At 32.4% G+C, this 21,659-nt stretch overlaps 3 protein-coding genes across 8 annotated transcripts; 1 reads left to right on the top strand and 2 right to left on the bottom strand.

Moving 5' to 3' along the window:
* Positions 1–566: 566 nt before the first annotated feature.
* LOC100791724 (patatin-like phospholipase domain-containing protein 4) lies at positions 567–5,959 on the bottom strand. 3 transcript variants are annotated; one of them, XM_014768041.3, is made up of 7 exons: positions 5,480–5,959; positions 5,261–5,404; positions 3,854–3,926; positions 3,394–3,499; positions 3,204–3,300; positions 1,096–1,191; positions 567–1,018 (listed from the first exon to the last, which is right to left on the bottom strand). In XM_014768041.3, the coding sequence occupies exons 1-7, from the start codon at positions 5,957–5,959 to the stop codon at positions 863–865; spliced, it is 1,152 nt and encodes a 383-aa protein (XP_014623527.1). In that variant the 3' UTR covers positions 567–862. The 3 variants fall into 3 exon arrangements, 2 of the variants coding, with proteins under 2 accessions (XP_014623527.1, XP_040865797.1); XM_041009863.1 differs by having other exon boundaries at positions 877–1,018; positions 1,096–1,169; XR_005888759.1 differs by lacking the exon at positions 567–1,018 and adding an exon at positions 2,682–2,918.
* On the bottom strand, positions 5,479–9,740 carry LOC100803715 (probable plastid-lipid-associated protein 4, chloroplastic). 3 transcript variants are annotated; one of them, XM_003547008.5, is made up of 6 exons: positions 9,249–9,740; positions 8,992–9,105; positions 8,807–8,905; positions 7,915–7,989; positions 7,329–7,396; positions 5,479–7,097 (listed from the first exon to the last, which is right to left on the bottom strand). In XM_003547008.5, exons 1-6 carry the CDS (start codon positions 9,555–9,557, stop codon positions 7,025–7,027), a joined length of 738 nt encoding a protein of 245 aa, XP_003547056.1. In that variant the 5' UTR covers positions 9,558–9,740; the 3' UTR covers positions 5,479–7,024. The 3 variants fall into 3 exon arrangements, with proteins under 3 accessions (XP_003547056.1, XP_014623528.1, XP_014623529.1); XM_014768042.3 differs by having other exon boundaries at positions 8,992–9,123; positions 9,249–9,668; XM_014768043.3 differs by lacking the exons at positions 5,479–7,097; positions 7,329–7,396 and adding an exon at positions 7,403–7,816 and having other exon boundaries at positions 8,992–9,123; positions 9,249–9,680.
* Positions 9,741–15,904: 6,164 nt separating this feature from the next.
* LOC100788006 (uncharacterized) lies at positions 15,905–21,579 on the top strand. Of its 2 annotated transcripts, none has more exons than XM_006597266.4 (5): positions 15,905–16,444; positions 17,764–17,873; positions 17,969–18,340; positions 19,646–20,303; positions 21,108–21,579. In XM_006597266.4, coding segments are annotated over exons 1-5 (1,356 nt in total). In that variant the 5' UTR covers positions 15,905–16,230; the 3' UTR covers positions 21,110–21,579. The 2 variants fall into 2 exon arrangements, with proteins under 2 accessions (XP_006597329.1, XP_003547551.1); XM_003547503.5 differs by having other exon boundaries at positions 15,906–16,444; positions 20,987–21,579.
* The last annotated feature ends 80 nt before the right edge of the window (positions 21,580–21,659 follow it).

Below are 21,659 nucleotides of genomic sequence, written 5' to 3'. Positions count from 1 at the left end.
TTTCTCTCCTCGGTTGGTGTCCTCGGTTTCTTTTCTTTTCAAAAGGGGGACAACTCTCTCCTCTAATGAGTTGAAAAATGTACCTATAAGGTATCAAGAGTTATAAACATTCTTACAAAATTTCTTTAGTAAAATTCTCATTCAGTATAAGTTTATAGGTTTTGGCTTATAAATGAGCACACACTCCCAGTACAAATCAAGTTTTAATCCCACATTTGTTTTCACATGTGTATATCTCTATCTCTGGCTGTGTTTATCTTGTTTTTTCCATACCATTTTTCCTTAAAAAGAAAAATACATCAATATAAATTATTTTTAAAACTATAAATGGAGAAACAAAAAAAGAACTTTTAAATAGGTTAGGTAAGAAGATTTTAATTTTCTATTCTCTATTCCAAATCCACATATGCAAGTAACAATATCAAATTCTAAACTAATTTTTAATTTAAACTTCAAAATAACTTTTAAGATTTAAAAAAACCAGGTGAAACTCTCTACCTTTAATAACACAAAAACATCACATTCGAGAAACTAAATTACCATAACTTTGTCATGCACAGGGAAACTAGCAATAAATTCTATTTATGATTCACTATAAATTTCCAACAACATGAACCTTCTGGCTAGTAAATTTTAAATATATTACCTCTCAACTATTTTCTTTCTTTCCTTTCCTCTAATTCTATTGCAATGTACAATAAATATGAATAAACGAGATTAATTATGGACTTCTCCCCGTGAATTTTTCCTAATTTGATGCTCCATTTCAAGGAAACATCGTTGATTCAATGGTCTGTAGTTTCCTCATGCATCTTCAATCTGCATAATGAACTATCTTTACGTAGTTCATTATATCATCAATCTATGTCGCACTGCTACTTCCAAACGCAGGACTATCATCTTGAACTATTACTTCAACTGGGTTTTCCTTTGCCCAGACAGAAGCATCTAGATATCCAAGCTCAAAGAATCGGTCAAGAATTGCATCTTCGGCTGGTTCAAGTGCCCAGTTGAAAAGCTGCAATGATTTCATGCAGAATATTCATCTACTTACCCTTAAGAAAATTATTATGTTTTAACAGAATGCAGGGTTACCTGTCGTGGGCTACACACGTTTTCAGGATTGCAGTCTGGACTAATTCCTATCCCTTGCAATCCCAATCGACTTGCTGGAAAAGCACAAACACGAACCTGTGAAAGAGGTAAATACTCACCGAGGTTGAAACGCGACAATATATAAACATGATAAATCAAATCTGTTTAGTCACATCTGAATTGAAACATAATAGAGTGCATAATTATTTTTTATCATGTCATCCACTCAAACTGGCCTAGGTTCACTAAGTTCACCTATTCAGAATGCTCTTTTAACTTTTTGTATCTTCTCAGATGATCAGAGAAAGTCAGAATCATTTTCTTAGCCAACATGTTATCTTAAATCCTAAAATTAGTTACTATATTGAGTAGAGATCATGGGGTTTCAAGTATTTGCAGCTCATTCAAACAGATAATAGACAGAGGAAAATGCCTAAGGTTCATTCTGAAACTGGAAAGTACCGTAAAAAATGAATAGCCTAAAATGACATTGCCCACCCTGAAGTTTACCCTTAATCACTTATTGGCAGATTATGTTATTAAGTCATCATTTGGAACGATAAAAGTGTTGAACATAGAAAAACTGAAGACTTAAAATGCCCTCCTCAGTGCAACTTCGCTCTTTTGGAATGGGAAAAAAATATGTGGAACTCACATTAAAATATTTTCTACCCTGGACAAGTGAGAAAATTGGTTGTGAAGAGAAAAGTTGATGAAATGACAAATATACCGCTTTCTCAATTATATTGTTACATTGTAAAGATTTAAATGTCATTTAACATGATCATTTTTCTCTCACTTTTTTCTTCTTTCTCTCCATCGAAAATTAACCTTTTTTTTTTCATTTTCTCTTCTCTTCATTTTCTTTCCTCTTATTTTCTCTTTGCATCCAAACAAAAATGTTTTATGGGAATATTACTCAATAACCATCCCAATCTTTGTATGACACCTCACAAGAAGTGACCATGCGAGTATCATCTTTTCCTTGCAAACCAGAATGATTTCTGAGTTTGACCTGGATAAATGTTTTCACTGGAAAATAAAAATGTCTTCCCAGGAAAAAAATTCCCTCAGAGAATGCTAATGCACTCACACTCATTTTTTAGTATGAGTGCATTAACAACCAACACCACAATATTTTGACAAAAAAACCAATCAAGTCTTTTGGTTTACTAAATTTATTTTAAGGGTATTATAGTAAATCACTTCTTTATTTAAAAATAAATAAAAGTTAATTTCTCTCTCGAACAGTTTTTCTCTCCCCTCTCATCTGTAAAAAATTCTCTCATTTTTTTCTGATTTTCTTGTAATCATGTGATGCGAGGAGGAGGAGGGCACTAGTGGTGGTCTCACATGTCGGAACACGGCAGAGAGAAATCTTGTACCGATGGAGGGTGGCTTGACAGTGACGCACACAGCTAGAGCTTTGTTCGCTGCTTTTTTTTTTTCTCTCCTTCCTCCCCTTCCTGTTGTAATTGGTGTTGTTCGTTGCTCAAAACAGAAAGAAAATTATCATTTTCTATTATTGTGTTTTTTCGATGTCCATCCCTTAGTAAAAGAGGGGAAATCAGCCACATTAAAATTACCTTCTGAGGAAGTCCGTTTGATATCCAAAAATTGCTCGGCAATAGTCGGACAAGGAAGGGGTTTAATCCTTTAATTCGCTGGTACATGAGCTTGTGATATGAAGTGTTTTGATGGGAGAAAGAAAGATGCACACCATTTATAATTCACTGGTGGGTTTAATTGGTTTGATTGCAAATGGTTTGAAAGTTGAAATTTTGGAATCGGAATGCCTTGGACTCTAAACACCAAAGATGGACCTGGGTTTGAGAAAGAAGTTACGATGACATAAATCTGGAGAAGATGAGTGCACGAGATAGGAAAGAGAAATTTTAAGCAGAGAAAAATTATTTTTTATTTTTTTAAAAAAATGAAGAAGTAATTTACTGTAATATCCTTAAAGTAAATTTACTAAACCAAAAGAGTTGATTGGGTTTTTTGTCCAGAGATTCCCCATATATATATATATATATAAACTTCCCAGTGCACTTAAATGGAGGTTTCAACAAATAGTCAATAGTCAAATTAATAAATAACAAAAATACCGTTTGTGCAGCAGATGTCGGTGGCATAAACAATGTCAAACCCCCATCAATGCATAGTCGATTCCGAAACATCGTTGCTGGCCTTGGTGCAAGATATCTGGAGTATAAGTTAGTTTTAAATTTATTTAAAAATTTATAACAAGTAAAAAATCGCATGCAACCAATGAAATATATTATACTAACAAATCACCCTGGAATAAAGGAAGAGGTAAAAACTGCATTGATGAGATCTTCCTTGGAATCAAACTGATCTACCAACAAACCTCGGGGTCTCCAAAGAAGCTGTGTCACAGCAACTGCGACAGAAGGTACATAGTTGAGGCACAGCAAGACTGAAAATTTTCACTACTAATAAAGGGAACTCTTAGGTCATTTTCCAACTTTACTTTTTGGCCCAAAAGTTTTAAAAAAATTATCCTTACTTTCTTCCTTTTTTCCAATCATATAATAAACTAGAGTTATAAATGTAATTTAATGATTTAATTGATAATTATAAATTGTTGTAGACAACTGCACACTATATTTTTTCTAGTTTAGCATGTGTTATTTCTACTAGTCCTAGAGAAATAAGAGAAGAATTTCCAGTTTTGTTCTTTGCACAAAACAGTTCTATGACAAAAATAACTGAGGCGCTGAACATCCAGTATTACCTCGAACTCTCCCATTAGATCTTATATGAACATCATCTGGCAAAAACTTGTCAAGAATATCACGTAGAACAGCCTGTGCAGAGCAAAAAATTGAACCAAAAAAAGGTTAGATTTGAACTTTATAAAAGGTCTTGTAAGCATAATATAACTAAAAGAAAATCACAGCTTTCCATCAAAGATAATTATTTTGTTACATCTTCATAGGTCATTGGCGGCACATCTCGCAATCTCTAATTTCTATTTTAAAAAATCTTATGTCAATTTAAAAAAAGTCTCATTAACAGATATATCCCAAAAAAAAATATATCTGGTAAAAATGCTGAAGGCAAAATGTATCCAAAATGAATCGGGGTCATCATTCATTGTAACCTAGTACCAGCCAAATCCTGACTATCAGATTTTCTTTTGGTCTCCAAATTCACAGCAGTATTATTTCATTTGTCACTTATTTTCCTCCATGGTTCTTGTTAGAGATATAGCATTCTCGTGTTTTATCTAATAGCTTAAGCTTTTGGGTTAGTTGACTTGGAATCAGAGAACTTGTGCATGGTCCATGCTTCTAGCCTGAGCCCAAAGGACTCCTGCCGGGGGATTATGTTAGAAATGTAATATAAAACCATTCTATGCCTTCCACCAATAACTCAAACTTTGCAATAGTTGGTTCATGAAAGCTCTAATTGTTATCATATTACAGGGTAAAATTCACACCTTATCCAAAATGAGACTACATATGTCTATAACAGACCAAGCCAACAACTAATTAAAAAGTTTTTATCTAGCACACTTGTAGTTATAGACAGCACTGTCTTAGATTAAAAGGCATGAGTACCAAGGTTCTGTGTTTGCAACCTATAACTGGAACATTATCAGCTAAGCATGATCTGAATTCTGGACTACTTTGATGGATGATGCTAAGAGAATTAATATTTAACCTTATGCAACAATAAACACTATTAGAAGGAGAGCAGGGAAAATACAAAGCATAGGAAAAAAGGAAACCCTCTTAAACAGTTATTAAATGCTGAACACATTTGAGAGACCATATACAGTTATACACAATGCTATTCAATAATAATTAGATGTGAACCAAATGCACCAACGATATGCAAAGATTGTACATTCTCACATGAGCTTTTCTTTCTTTTTGGCAAACCTTCAAACCTAGACAGCAGAAATTGTTCCCAAGTGAACGGGAACAGCTACTGCTGCTCACCAAGCATCTCAAACAAACTATTTCATATAGAGGAGGATACCTTACAGTGCAAGACAAGTGTTGAGTTGTTCTCAAACTAGAGAAGCACATAATACACGTATCAAGAGAAAGATCGGTGTAAGGCTTATAAGCTTGCAACAATTATTGGTAACTGAGACAGAGAATCAGAGACTAGTTTGAGAAAAGAGGCATACCCCAAGCCGGAATGCAGTCCCCCGATTGCGGCAATCTTCAGCCAATATTTTAGTAGCATTCAAGGCTTCTTCCATACTAGCTCCGGAAGCAATCACAGCACAAACTATAGCTCCAGCTGAGGAACCGGCTAACGGTGTTGTTTCCTGCACACGCACGTCACTCTCATTAGTATATAAAGCCAGTAATAATAAGTGATTAAAAAGAAAATAGAAAAAGACCTTAATGTAACCATTTTGAATGAGAAATTGAGCGACACCAAGATGGTAAGGGAAGAGAAGTCCAGCGGCAGAGAAACTAAAGCCAGGGCTGGTGACGAGGCGGCTATACCTATTGCGCTCCGCCTCCACGTCTTTCACTCTTTGCTCCCAAACCACGTCGGGATCAATCTCGTCCTCCACCACCGCTCCGATTCTCTCCTCAGAATTATTCTCAAACATGCCCACCGAACCCGAATCTTCTGCGAGGCTGCTGCTTCCCTTGTTTCGGCTCTTAATCAGGCGCGTCGCCAGCCCTAGAAACAGCTCGCCGGTCGCCACGGCAAACGATTTCTTGGCAGTGGCCTCCTCGTCTTGAGGTGGAGAAGAATTCGAGGCGAAGCTGATGAATTGTGCGCGTCGACGGAGAATAGAAGAATTAGGGTTTAGATTTGCTGCATAGGGGAGACGCTGAGCATGGGAGGAGCAGATACAGGGACCCATCCCTGACCTGACCACGCAACTCACACTCCTCTTTCTTCTGAATCTGTTTATCGGTAATTTTGTTTAAATTTTTTTAAAATAACTTTTAAAGAAGTAAACGTAATTTACTAGTAGAAAATTATTTTTCTTAAACAAATTTATTAAAAAACAAATAACAATTTATTTTAATAAAATAAATAGTGGCACCATGACCTTGTTATGTTATGTTTAACGTTTTTGTCATTTCATTATTATTTCGATTTCATAGTATAGTATTAGTAGGTTGCTTTGGAAACATACGACAAGGATTTGGGCACTGTATGAAAACATTAAAAGGATAATTGTGCCCTGCAAGCATTCCTTCTAGAAAACATGCCTCTCGTTAATTGCAATAATCATGTATCCTCTGCTGACTCCAAAGCGTATATTTTTTATCTTTTACAAAATACAAACCAATACATCAACATATGCATACTCTGTCCAAGCATACGGAACCTAACTCAAAATAAAATAATATGTATGAATTCTTTTTTCTAATTCTTAATTCTTTGTCATACATACCTAGTTTTTCATACCAAATCCCTAGTAGCTCTATGCACATGTGTAAATTGTATTCTTGTCGTCTCTCTTTTTTTCTTTGATTTTAGTTAGTGACAATTATTTCATCGCATATTATCATGGACAGTAAACTTACTGATTTTAATAATAAAATGCTGTGAAAATTATACTTAAAATTGACAGTTTTTACATTGACGTGAAAATTAAATTGTTTTTTCAGGTAGGAAATTATACATTGTTTACTGTGATATGGAAATCTCACCCAGTTAGATATTCTACGAGTACTTCAAAAGTTTTTATTTTAATTTAGAAAATTACTATTTTATAAATTTTCTTAGAAAAAATACACGTCAAAGAAGTTGTGTTAATTAAATTTATGTAAATGGTTGTAACTGAAAAAAAATATACAATGATACAACAGAAAGAAAGCATAAACTGGCGGAAATTTTAGACAGACAAACTGGAGCATTTATGCCAAAAAGTGAAAATTGAAGCCACCGGCCACTACTGATTCTTGGAGAATCCACGTCAAAGAGGGACTCTATAGGATGGATCCACCATTTTCAAGATGAACAAATTACCTCTATTTCCTCTTGATATTCTGTCAGGTTCAGTTCAGGCATAAGAAAGAAATTCAGTTAACATGGAATTATTAACCCCTGCCTTGTATATGCATGAAGAATTATTATTTTGATTTAGATGTAGTGGTTGGCGAACCAATTATTTGACCATATCCCATTAATTTAAAAGTACAATTAATGTTGAATTCCACAATGAAATGGAACGCGAGCATGTGAAACAGGGACAGTAAAATCTGTAATCACTGACTTACCGTAGATCTTCATCCAAATAAGTAATTTCCAATTGACCACGACCACTCCCAGGTGATTTAATAGGTATCTGTACTTGCCATAATAGACTCATTTGTCAGGAAAAAAAGTTAAAAGAGTATCTTGCTACTGTACTAGTGCAACAATAAACATTTACTTGCTTCTTTTAACAGGAACATAGAAGTCGTTAACTTGGCCATCAATTAGCTAGAGCTTCATGACATGCAAAGAAGCACATGAAGAAATTTTGTTGAAACGTTATTCTATGGTTTTTTTTAGTCTAATTAGATTATAGAATAACTATGCTGGAGTTTTCGGCCTGAATGATCACCCACCGTTACTCTAACTGGTGGGGAACTGGCACAAACTCTTAATAATACATATTTTCAGGTATAACAAGAAATATAAGACTCCACCTATGCTTGTGTCTGAGACTTTTGAGTTTTAAATTTACAAATGCGCTTCAGCATGAATAAGAAATTGGAGCTGACTGCAGAGTTTCCACAATTTATTAGTCCGTAAGATACTTTCTTAATAATGACAGATACACAAAATATGAAAAGTAATAACAAGCAGTGCATCACTTACCAGACTAGCAATCTTGAAGAAGTCAAACTTGACAGCCACCCTTTTTGAGTTAAGAGGCACTAAATTGGCAGTGGCCTGCAGTAATAGTGGCAACATGTAGGCTCCAAACCAAATCATTGTGAATTTAATAGCGTTAAGCAGACAAAATTTAATAGTTTATTTTTTTGGAAGGCTAGCTTCTATAACTCGTACTTTTGGCACCAAGGATTTGTTTATCAAAGGCTTTGTAAATGGTTGCTAAAATAACATATTACAACAAGGCATAACACAACCCATGCAACAGATATGACACATTCATACTTTAAAGAGTTCAGATAAAATGTTAAGCTCTGAACTGAATGGACCAAACTAGTATTTAAAACCATTTTATTGAAACTCCCACTTAAATGTAGGCTCAAGTGTCCAACTGAAAAAGTAGTATTTATATCCATTGGCTGGCATGTAGTGTGTCAAAGGACAAAGCAAAACTGGAACTGTTACTTGTAACAGTCCTAGAGTGGTAAAAAAATGGATCAAGTATGCTTACCTATTTATCTCAAATGCTCATATTCATCTCCAACAGAATCATATTAGAATAAGTTTCTCCGTGAAACCCACCAAGGTTTCTCAAATTCTTCTAGTGAACTGAGAAGTGTCAACAACTCAGGTGTTGGCCATATTTTGATTCCATTTTAACTAGATTGATTTGCACAAAGTTCACAATAACCACTGAACTGAGGTTAAGTCTTGTTCCATATTAAGTTTCTCTTCAACTTGTATGAGTAGTTGATTTACTTTACGAACTTGGTTACATAAATAATAGCGGAATATAGCACAGAATTAGCATTGTCTATGCTTTCAAACCATATAAATAAATACTAATAATAGTAGTTAGAAGTTAGAACTGTAGTACCTGGTTGTAGAACGGCCAAGTTTCTATATTTTGAGCTCTCAAGGTATCCACATTAATTGCCTGATAGATCTTTCCATTTGGTCGCAAGAGTTTCGGTCTCTGGGATAGTTAATACAACAATTTCACTTTACTAAGGTAAATGAATAAACTCGAATACAAATCAAAACCCTAGAGACAGACCAAACCTGTGTTTGCAGAATTGATTGAGATGTTGTATAGAAAAGCTCCCATTTCCCATTGAGCAAACCAGACTTGAGAGGCTCCTTAACAGGATTCACAGCCTCAAGTTTACGAGCAATCTGGATAGATATGGCCCACTACTTATAATCACAATTCACAAACAAGGAAACCAAGAAAAGAAAGACAGTGAAACAAATTAAGTCAATTAAATTATGCACGGAATATTTGACATGTTAATTGTTACTGTAGTTTTCACTTTAACCTGGTCCACACGTTGTTGGTCCTCAGGAGTAGCCTCGGCACCTCGGTCAAGGGGTGCAATTGCTTCATAGAGCTCCACCTTGAGCTTCTGAACATCGCTACCTTTAGTTAGAAAACCTGGGAAAAATGAAACCATGTTCCTCCACTTGCCAGAATCAGCTACTTGTACTTGTAATATGAGGTTGAGGTGGGGGGTGGTGTTCAATTTTTTTGGTGAGAATGAGAATAGAGAAGTTGGCTTTGAAGAGTGGGAATCAATTATACATTTGAATGGCAGAGTAGCAGTGGCAGTGGGAACGCAAAGAGCCATCAGAGATGGGTTATGTTATGCTAATGCACTGCCAACCATTATATAATTGGTTCTAAAGTGAGAACATGTCTTGGAACACAAATGTAACTATAATAACAATAATCATTGTTACTGTTACCCAACGAATATTATGCCCAAAACATAAAAGATGATTTCAACTTCAGTGTGCTAAAATCTTCATTTTACCAAAAATAAAATAAAATAATATATATATTTCACCATAGAACATTCGTGAATTCAGTTAATTAAACTTTATGACTTAAAGAAACTTTAAGATATACAAGAATTAATAAATATTACACATGTGGAACTGTAATGGCCCAAATCATTGACATCTCTAGGAATCTAATCCACCGAAACTGATAGCCCAAATCATTCGCATGTAGGCCATTGTTAAAGGCACCCTCTTTTCTGGTAACTACACCATTTTGCTTTAGTTTTTATTACGAAATTACCCTTCACAAAATCGTGTTTCTATTATTTTACAACAAAACGGAAACATATTTCTGATTTCTGAGGGTGTTTGTCCCAATATAAAAACAAAAACATATTTCTTTTATTTTCATGATACAAAACAAAAACATGTTTCACTTTGTATAAGTTAATTTTTTTAAACTAATCATATTAACGGTGATATAAATTATTATTATTTTAATTAAAATTAAATTAATTATGATAAAATTTTCTCTTTTTTAATATTTTTTGAATTAAGTATTATATAAATTATGTTTTTTTAATTTATTTTTATAAATTACGAGAAAATTTATCATTTATAATAAAAAAAATCAAATTAATTATTATAGAATAATTTTTTTAACAGTAATTAAATTAATGACAACACAAGTTACACTTTTCTAATAGTAATTAAATTAATTATAATATAATTTGTATCATAATTATAAATTGAGAGTGTAAAGAATTTTTATACTCTCATTTAATTATAAATTGACACACACATATATAATAAATTTATTAACTTTTATTGTAATTACATTAAAAAAAAACATACTTGTTATGATTTCTTATTAGTTTGCAATGTAAAAAATTGCATAAAAATTAAATTCAAGATTTATATATGAGTTCTTCTATCTTCATCTTTTTATTCTACTCTTAAAATTAATTCTGAATTAATTTGAAACTAAAATGCCAATAAAACATTGTAAATCTAATAGATTTAGATCCATGGGAGACTTTGACGGGAGCCCCGGTTAGAAAGTGTATGAGCTATGGTATTAGCTTCCCTAATTACATAAAGAATAGTAACAGACCAATCAACTCCAAAACAAGTTCTAGACTGTTCTTTGAATCAAGTACTTTTCATTTTTCTCTTGGATGAAATAAATAACAACGCACCAATATAACTGTTTCTTCCTTGTGTCACTTGCAGAAAATTTTTTAATTGACAAATACTACTATATACTGATTCCATGTAACTATTGTATTAATTGTAAGACAATTATTTGTGTAAATGACTAAATGTATATGAATATGAACGCCTTCATTTGGAAATTCACCGTGACTATTATTAAAAAAACCACACACACAAAAGAGAATACTGTTCTTCAGAACATAGAGGTTCATTTAATAAATGTTTGGGAGAAATGACAAGCATATGTCAACAATCCAACCACCAAGAAAGTTGCTATGTATTATCAAATTCTTGGTGGGGTTGGATTGGATGCTTCTTAAATTTTGTTTTTCTCACACCAAACGCTGGTTTCACAGAAACCACACGCTTCCAAGTTCAAACGCTCTTTTCCCGTTTCCCCCAACTTTTTATTATCCTTAACTAGTTATATTAATAGCAATATAAATAAGAAAATACCAATGTCTAAACAATAGTAATTTGAGATTATTTTATCCCTATATGTTAAATAAATAAAAAATTAAGTGGACGAGGGGTTGATTAATCTATTGATATACTCTCTCCTTTAGAAAGAAAAAAAAAAAGAAGATACTATAATTCTATTTTTTTATAATAGGTATTTGTATTTTATTTTATTTTATACATGAAATAAGAATTAGAATGTTAAAAAATATTGTCTCCATACTCTTCTTTGTAATCTATAATTTGCATAATTTAATATTTGATCAAAATGCAAGAATATTTAAATCAAGAGTCCATAAAAATTTGATTGATTTTTTCCTCAATTTAAACACTTTTTTCATCAGTTTAAACACATAGAATATTTATGAAAAATATTGTTGAAAAATTTAATCTCTTGAATAAATTTATGTACTTGGAGTGAGTAGTTCCTAACTTTCTGTCAAATATATCCTTTTTTTTAAAAAAAAAAAAAAAAAGCATTGAACCAAGTCCTCAAAATAAAAACACTTTTTTATTAGCGAGACTTTCTTCGGATTTTATGATAAATCTAGCTATGCCTCTTTTTCTTTCTTATTTTTCTGATCGACATATGGCGCTGTGGCCCTCAATTCTCTGTAGTTCTTATCAAAATAAATATTATATTATTCATGGTTTATTCAATACAACTGACCAATCGGTATATCCGTTGTTCTGTACCTAATATTTGTTACGTTGTTGCCTCTTTTTCATCTTAAAATCCTTTATTTTTTACTTACTTTGTCTAACTAATTCCTTTTTTAAAATGAGGTTTCGCTGAAAATGGTTCGTTTTTGTGCGTGTAAAGAAATTTAAAATACTACCTCTTGAGTCTTGATTAAATTCAAAAATTTCAGACGCAAAAAAAAAAATCAACAGTTTCTTTTAAATGTAGTATTGAATCGGTTTCTTTTCAATCATCAAGGCCATTTAAACATGCAACTCTCTTGACCAACTCGCTTGACCAACGAAAGATATTTAAGTAGCAAATGGTAAAATACATGTGTGGATAACATGATTCTAGAATGATATTATTGACATCTAATATTTCTATTTATATTTTCTATTTTTTTAACTTATTTTATTTTCCAAACTTCTTTTTTAAGTTGTGTCCTACAAAATTTTAACATATATGGGCATTTGAGAAAATCTCATATTATTAGGCAGGTTTTTTAAAATTTGGCTCTTCCTAATAGGATTAAGTACAATATGAATGTGACGACTAAAGACAGTCACAGTTTAACTAATTGTGGAAGTTTATTCATGAGTAGTAACAAAGTTTGTTTGGGTTGTTTTGCTTATAATATTGGCATTAAATTCACCCTCTATGTTGAGCTGTTAGCAGTGATTATATCTATTGAAAAATCTTTTCAAAAAATCTAGTTAAACCTTTGGATTGAATGTGATTCAGTTCTCGCGGTTCAAGCAACATCAAATGGTTACATGGAAAATTAGAAACAAATAAATATACAATACAAAGTTAGCTTCCTTGATGACTTTTAAAATTAATATAATACATGTACAACTCTTATTATGATGCATTAGTATGTCTTTCTTTTTACTTAAAAAAAAATAGATTGAGTAACAAACTATCAAGAAATTTTAGGTCAACAGACTAAGTAATACGTTTAAATTATTATGCACATTTTTTTTTAATGGGTTGGGTAAAAGCCCAAAACCTAAAAATTGTTATAAACTCTAGTACTAGATCAAGTAACAACTACATTGTTCATTTTAAAATAAAAATAAAAAACACACTTGTTATATTTAACCCCTTAACATTTTTGTCATTTGTTTTATTGACGTGTGTTTCTTCGTATGCATAAAGTAAATGAGTTTCTTGTTCTAAAACTGGATTGGTTTACTCTGTTGGCAAGAAAAAGTTTATTATTGGACGAAAAAGTTTGTTCGCTAAATTTTTTTATTTCTCAATTAATGTAGTCGTCGTTACTTTAATTTAAGAAAGAAAAGGTACCAACCATATCCTTATGGAATGTGAGTTATGCTACACTTTTTTGCTTATCTTTCTACTTGCTAATTGTAAGATTCCAGATTACCACGATATCTCATTCATTGGGTTTGTTCTTATCTCTAAATTAGTAGACAGAAGATTTTTATTAGTTTTTAAGTTGGTAATTATCTTGTTGATTTACCAAAAGCCATGGTAATTGTAAAACTAAATGAGAGGAGCAAGTTTATATCGGTGAAGACAGCAGTAATCACCATGGTATAGTTGAACCTTTTCACGGGGTGGAAGAATTATCTCCAATAATGTATAATTTTAACGATAGGATGGTTTTAGATTGTTTGAGAGTATTCGATACCTCTTCGAGGGATAGAAGAATTATCTCTCAAACAATTTTAAATTATCATATCATTAAAATTATTTATTAGTGTAATTATTATTATAAAAATATATTTAAAATACTATTTAACTAGTTGATAGTTGAATTTTTTACTGTTAGTATACTGAAATTAAACCTAAAAGCATAAAAAAAACATTTTTAAACAATAATACTGAAAATTGTCAATAATATTTTTTTTACTGCAGTTGTCAATAATATTTATACTAAATATTTCTAATTATTTCAAAAGGAAAATATTAAATCATGAAATAATTTTTATTAGTAAATTAAGAAATATATGTCTTAATAAATATAAGGAAACCTATTAATTGGAAAATAAATTAACAAAACACTAGTGAATAGGACTGCTTGGTAAAAATAGAAAAAATAAACTATATAAACAATTTAAATTTATATATAATTGTACCTCCTATCTCCATTAGATTGAAGCCAATGGTTTATGAACTTTATACTTTAAATTGTTGAACATGAATAATTATTTTTTTCTGTCTCTTCTGGGTGAAGTCTCATGGACTAGGTTATTGGTTAAGTCCAAGAAACTTATGGCATATGGTCTAATAAGTTTTGGACTACTTTTTAAGATGTGACATGTAAAAATAAGTTATGATCATATATAATGTAATTAGAAAATTTTATATAAATTATATCTAATCCAAGGTAAAATACACTTTTATGCTATAGAGTATAAGATCTTTAATCCTTGGATAAACCCTATTGGAACAAAAATATTTCATTGATTTATATAAATATTAACATAATATATTTTAATATAAATATTTTTTTATGATTTAATACAAATAATTAAGACAATATATAATTATAATTTAAAATTTTAATTGATAAAAATCATATTTATATGAAAATTAGTATATAATATAAATTTACATCATAAATTAATCATTTATCCTTAAGAATATAGATATCTTTAGTAATTGATACCTAACATTTAACCATGTGTTCCTCTCTAAAAAAAACCCGTGTGTTCTGGTTTTAATATTTTAAGTAAGTGCGGTCTGCAAGCAAGTATTAGTCACCAATCACTAAAGGCATCCTAATAAAAAGAAATCATACCAAAACAGCTTTAATAAAATAAAACTATGCACTATTGCACTAAATGATAAATTTAGTGAAACATATGGTGGTGAATCACCCCACGGTTAATTAGTGAAATTAAATAAATTTATTAAAATACTGTATGGATAGGTTGTTTTTAAACACTCCTAATTTTGTACATAACGCGTTTTCCCATCCATCCGTCCATGAATTTTGAAGCTCCAATCCAAAAAATATGCATCATGGCATCCAAGTGGAAGACGCTGGCCAATCCTGCTGCTGTGCAATCTTTGCCTCTGACAATTACAACCTGCACATATCATTAGTCTCATTGGTTTACAGACCAATAAAATTATTCTCCACTTCTAAATGCCTCCTCTTCATTAGTCAATTTCTTAGCTTCTTCTACACAAAAGCACCCCCGAGACAAAGGATCCATTTTGTAGTAAAATATTATTCTTAATTACACACGTCTGTAAAAGATGAAACCACTAATTGATTTTATGAAAACTTTGTACTATATGTCATTTGTCAATGTTAATGCAAATTTGCAAATCATAAGCAAATAGTAGAAGTGTAACATAATTAGTAAATATTAACTTTGTCTCTTATACATGTGATTAAAGAATTGATTATAATTTTGTGTATAAATTTTTTTGATTAAAAGAGGTTAATTTTTTAAATAATTTTTTCATTATTTCAATAGATGAATATTTTTTATGCATCAAGAGATTAATCTTGACTCTTGATCAAGAGATATTCTAAATTTAAATAAAAAAACAGTGGATATTAAAATAAGTTAATACTATTACTAACAACTAACTAGCATGTTAAAGGAGGCCAATCACATGCCGATTTGCATTCTCTGTTTGACTCGTATAATAATACAGCTGTTTTTTTTTTTTTTTTTATAAATAATTGCCTAATGGATTTGAAGTTTATTTAACAAAAACCATAGTTTAATCAATTATATTTTTGTCACATATATTAAAGTATTCTAAAAACGTAAGTTAGTTCCTTATTTTTTTATAAATATTATGTAGGATGATAATGGTAAGGATAATAATATGCTGATAACATAATATTCCCTTGGCTTTATGCTCATATACTCTTTTTTTATTTCTCTTTCACCTTTGCTTCTCCTCAACGTTCGGTAGCCTAAAAGTTAGCCCTAACAAAATAAAAATTTAAAAAAGAAAAAGAAAATAAAAGAGAGAGAGAGAGAGAGAGTTTACATTTACAAGTATAGGTAGATTACAGTTAAAGAGCGGAAAGTGGGTTTAATGGTTTTTTTCTAGAGAGAGAGAGAGGCATGATGGCCACCAATCCCATGAACATAGCTTTGGCCTCTTATTCTTATTCTCAGTGTTGAGAGAGAGAGGGTGTGGTAGTGATTCCAGATGCTTTGGAAATGGGGAAAAATGAACAACAACAACAACATGTGCAGGAAGAAGGGCAGGTTGAGGCTCCACCCTGTTGTTGGGTCCTTCTTCGACCATTCAGTTTCAAGTGTCTGTTCCTTCTCCTACTCAGTTTGTCGGCTCTGCTTTCTGCACTCTTTTGGGTTCTTCCTAGACACACCATCACATATAGTTTTGATGCAAAAGATGTAATTAAGCAAAGTGGTCAGTCTCACTCACCTTCTCAACTCAACTCAACTCATCAATTCCCTTCCGATGCCATATGGGAAATTTTCTAAATTTTACATTTTGCTTCTCTGATTGTCATATTTTAAATATTATAGTAATTCAGTGATTGAAGATTTTATCTTTTTGATCGTGTATTTGTATCAGTCCTCTGTTTAGGTGGGGGGGCGGGATACTGATTGGTTATCTCGAATTTGGGTTTTGGTTATGATGTTTCTCAAAATTTGATTTTGTGATTTTTGAGTGAATAGTCTGACTCTGATTCTCGTGTTTTTGATCAGTTTTCTCTGATGTTTTGGAGATGCAATTTTTGCGTTTTTTTTAGGATAAATTTTGAGGAAAAGTTCTGTGAACAAAAAATTAATTGATGATACTACATGCCAAGAGTAGCCGCGTGGATACCTGTCAAACTATCATTAATGTTCTGTCTAATTAAAGCATTGAATTTTTTAGAGGTGCAATGATTTGATGGCATCTGGCATGCATATCCGGTTTTGTCTGTTTGATTGTGTGTGTCAATACTGTCTGGATTTCATTTCCTAGTGTGTTAATGTGATATGCTTAACCCATGAATTGTGGTGAAAGTTTGCATATGTATCACTTGTATTGGCTCCGGAATTTAAAATGCTGATTGCTATGAGTAACTGTATTATATGTAAAAATCTAAAAATATGGATGCAATACTACTTTATATGGAAATATACATTAATGTTATGTACAATTGGAAATGTAGTATTTTAATGAAGTTTTAAATTATAGATAATTATTTGTGTTACTTGAATAAGTTGTAGTCAGCTGCTCACTGCTATAAAATAGCGTAACAAGGCTTCATCACCGAGTATTAACTTTTAGTTACCTGAAACTTCTATAACATAGGTTGGAGAATATTAGGATATTCAGTAGGAATCCTGGAATACTGTGTGTTCCAAAGATTTGAACAACAACAAAAGCCTTATCTCACTAAGACTTGAACATGGATGAAAATATATTCCATTCAAGTGCAAGAACAATGCATTGATGGCTTAGCATTGTGAGACTACCTTTAACATGAGTGAATTATTTTTAGGTTGCAATCCTGTACTGGTGTAACCAAAGTCATTTTGTTGTTCACATCCTTTGTTTTGTGCAATATGTGTGATCTGTGAAACTGTCTGTCATAAGTTTGTATATTGCTTTCTTTTTCTATTATTTTTCTATGATTAATCTTCTGCATTATAAACTGTATCACCATTTAAATTTGTATCCAAGTGACATTACTTAATTTATTGATGATTTATTTCCCTTGAATATATTTCCAGCTTCTGTTCAGACATCCTTCAGACTGGAAAAACCGGTTTCACAGCTTATTCCATATATTGAAACATTACAACATGATATACGTGACGAAATAGCTCTACCAAATACAGAGGTTTCGTTTTGCCCTTGCTTCTGTTTTATATTTTTCATTTTTCCTTAGACTGTTTAGGCGTAGAAAGTGGCTTATAAGCTACTTAACCTTAACAGGTGGCTCTCCTGTCCATGCACCAAAGTATTACACCTAACTGTACTGACGTGGTGTTTGGTGTTCTCTCTGATCCAATGAATGCTTCAATAAATCCAGTGTCCTTGAGTGTGCTGAAGTCATCTTTAATTGAACTGTTTCTCAAGCAAATCAATCTGACTTTGACATCATCAATATTTGGGAATGCATCAATATTTGAGATCTTGAAGTTTCCTGGAGGGTTAACTGTAATACCAGTGCAGTCTGCTTATATTTGGCAGATGCCTGAGATTTTGTTTAATTTTACTCTTAACAATTCGATATCTGAAGTATTGGAAAGTTTTGATGACTTCAAGGATGAATTAAAGTTTGGATTGCATCTAAACTCTGACGAGGTACAGTCCCATAACCTGATTCACTTGTTATTTTGAGGGTTTCAGTTTTGATTTTATAAATGCCACTTAAAACACTGAAGCACTAATCTGTCTCTGATTTCTCAGACTCAGCTTGCATTTAATCACCCCCCAAAAAAAATAATCTTGTTATCACTTTTTTCTTTTCTTTTTTACTTATTTGCAAGTTTGGTCCCTCTATTATGGCTGATGTGTAATTTTCGTCCATCAATAATTTTTTGCTTGAATTTAGTCTCCCTATTACTTTAATTGTTAAAAATTCACAATCAAGTCCTTTTGTCAATTTTTCTCTTCCATAAGCTCCCATATTCTCATTTTCTTCTCAAAGTTTCTGTGAATTGAACTATTTAAAATATTTAAACTTCTTCCACTTCAAAGAACCATATTTTACCCAAAATTAGAAAATCCCACATTTGCCTTCTCTTCAAAAACCGTAGTCTTACATCATACAAAATCCTTCAAATTTCATCAAATTTTTTACTTGTGAAGTATGAACCTTTCAAATCATTTCATATAATAAATTATCCTACATCCTCAATTATTTGAGTACAAAATAAGAGTTCTAAGGTTTTATTTAGAGAGAAATTGACGAGAGGACTTAATTTAACTTATTGGGAGACCAAAATCACACATCTGCCATTGTAGAGGGACCAAAAATGTAATTAAGCCTTTTTTCTTGTGCACATTTTACTCAAATATTCATGGAAGGAAGGAGAAAGCAAACATCTAATTTTTAATGTAGAGAACAAAGGCAGAAGAAATTTAGTCCATAAGAAATATTCAAAATTATTCTCTTTTTCTTTTTTGCAATTTTTGGTCAAAGATAATAAATTCTCTATAAGCTACTGGGAGGGGAACATTGTGGCAGGTCTCTATGACCCCGTTGGTGATAAATGAAATTTTAAAACTACCGGTTTTAGTGGGTGGAAAACAATGTATTTTTGGATTCAGAAACGTCCAGATACATTGTCATTTTTAACATTTTTTTCATCTAGATTTTATTGATGTCAAATTTATACTTTTTAATTCTTTGCCTAATCAAACAAGCATAGCCTAAATCTTGAATCAAATAAGAATGATAGTTTGTATTGTTTAGTATCTTGAGGTATTGAAATTTCACTGATGATGTACAAGAGTCAATTCATCAAATCTCCCTTATCCTAAAACCTATTTGCTTCAGGAAATTATTAGAAGTTGGGTTTGAGTCCATTCAGATTGCTAAAATAAGCTTCTACTCAAATTGTTAGTATTGCACTGATATCTAACACGTCTTGACTTTTTGAGCAGAATGTGTATGTGCAAATAACAAATGCAAATGGCTCAACGATAACTCCTCCAGTAGTAGTGCAGGCTTCAGTCATGGCAGGCTTTGGGAGCCTCTTGCCTCAAAGATTAAAGCAATTAGCTCAAACAATAACAGGTTCCGCTGGCAAAAATCTTGGCCTTGATAACTCAGTTTTTGGCAGAGTTAAAGAAGTCAGATTATCTTCTTTCTTGAAGAATACACTACATGCTTCCTCACCTTCTCCTTCTCCTGCTCCCGCTCCATCTCCACAGTTAATTGATCACTCTGAGCCATCAACTTCACCACATCATGCTAATCCTTACTCTCCAATATCACCAGCAGCTTCCGAGCAACCTCCTTGTTTTGAATGTGAAGTATCCTCACCTGCACCTTCTATGGTGCCTGCGCATCCTCCAGATCCCTGTCCATATAGTGACTTCCTTCATCATCCAATCCCATCGCCAAAATCTTATTCTAAACCATCCTTTCCCCCTGATTATTCCCCTGCTGCTGCCCCTACCTCAAATTCTGCCAGCCACACTAGTGAGGAAGCTTCTGATCTGTCACGTGTAGCCGAGGTGTCCCATGGATCCAAGCTTCCGCAGGGTGAAGAGACATCTAATAAATTGGTGTCTCAGCTACTTGCTCCATCCTCTTTATGTAAGTTTATCTGGTCAAATAGACTCTTTCATTTCTCATGTTTGGCTATAGTTGGAACTGATGATTAGATTTATATAATGCTGACAACATATTATTTAAGCATCCTCTTAAAAATATTTTTATACACTTCAGTAAGATTTCTTATTTGCAGAATGTTAATATTTTGGGAGTTTTTTTTTTTTGTTAGAGTTTTGGGAGATATCTTGTGTATGACGGAATGGTTCTTAAACCCAGGCCTGGGTTCTTTTGATTCTGATACACTTGATGGATTTAGAGTAGGGTATCATGATCCAGATTAGCTTCCTCATATGAAAATGAGTATGACAGATGAAAATCTAATAAGAATATCTAGATACTAGATTGATTTTGCACGATATTGACAAGGGAAGTGAGGTTTAATTGGTGGGATTTTAAACATAATTTGATAAGATCCAAGGCTAAATATTTATGCATCAAACATTGTATTTCAGTGAAGCACAATTGTTGCAAAGTTGTGACACCATACATGTATGTCAATTACTTTTAAAGAAGTTAAAGGCAGGAGTAGTTGCTATTTACTTTTAGGAGCATCATTTGCTGTATCAGACGACTCATTCTTTTCTAAACATAAATTCATTGCATTCTTGTTTCCTGACTTGTGTTTTCTTAAATTTTTCTTTTTCCCGTTCCTTTATTCTGTGCAGCTTCAGCGGGTGGTCATTTCTGTGGGGAAATCTTGCTAATGGGATTTTGTATGCTATTAATTTCATTTGTTTTTCTCAATCATACCATGTTTTGATGATATGGAGATGTTGCCTGATGAAGGATCCTGGAGACATGCAAGGACTACTACAGCCTAATGATGCTATGCAAGTTTTGTTCAGACAATAGAAGGAAGAAGCTTCCGTCCAATTTTAATTTGCCTTAATTTTACTTCAAGTATGCAACCACCATGTAAAGTTCCGGAGGGTAAAGGGTCAAAGCCAGAAAGTTGGCAGGCCTCTCATCTAGTACTACATATTTCTATGAAGCATGAAATTGATCCCAAAGGGGTCAACTAACAAACATCATGATCAAGAGCAAAATTGGCTTTCAGATGTCAGAAGAACCATCCCTTGTATTCGATCAAGTGTATGATATGATATGCAAAGAAATGTGGGTTCTTTGAGCATCTGAATCTATAAAACAACTACACTAATATCTAGCAAAGAGATAAATTAGGCACACTTGTATAGCTCTATGCTTCCCCTTTCTCCCTACTTTTTAAAGAAAATAAGAATTCAAATTCGTCCGTGAAGAAACACCCGTGCTTTGTAGTCTAGACAGATCCTTTACTCTGGAAAAAAGTGGTCAAAGGAAAATATAGAGAAAAGTGAA

This window comes from Glycine max, chromosome 15, assembly GCF_000004515.6.
Source record: "Glycine max cultivar Williams 82 chromosome 15, Glycine_max_v4.0, whole genome shotgun sequence".
NCBI lineage: Eukaryota > Viridiplantae > Streptophyta > Magnoliopsida > Fabales > Fabaceae > Glycine > Glycine max.
The sequence above is the reverse complement of the archived record's forward strand: the minus strand, read 5'-3'. Positions and strand labels throughout refer to the sequence as shown.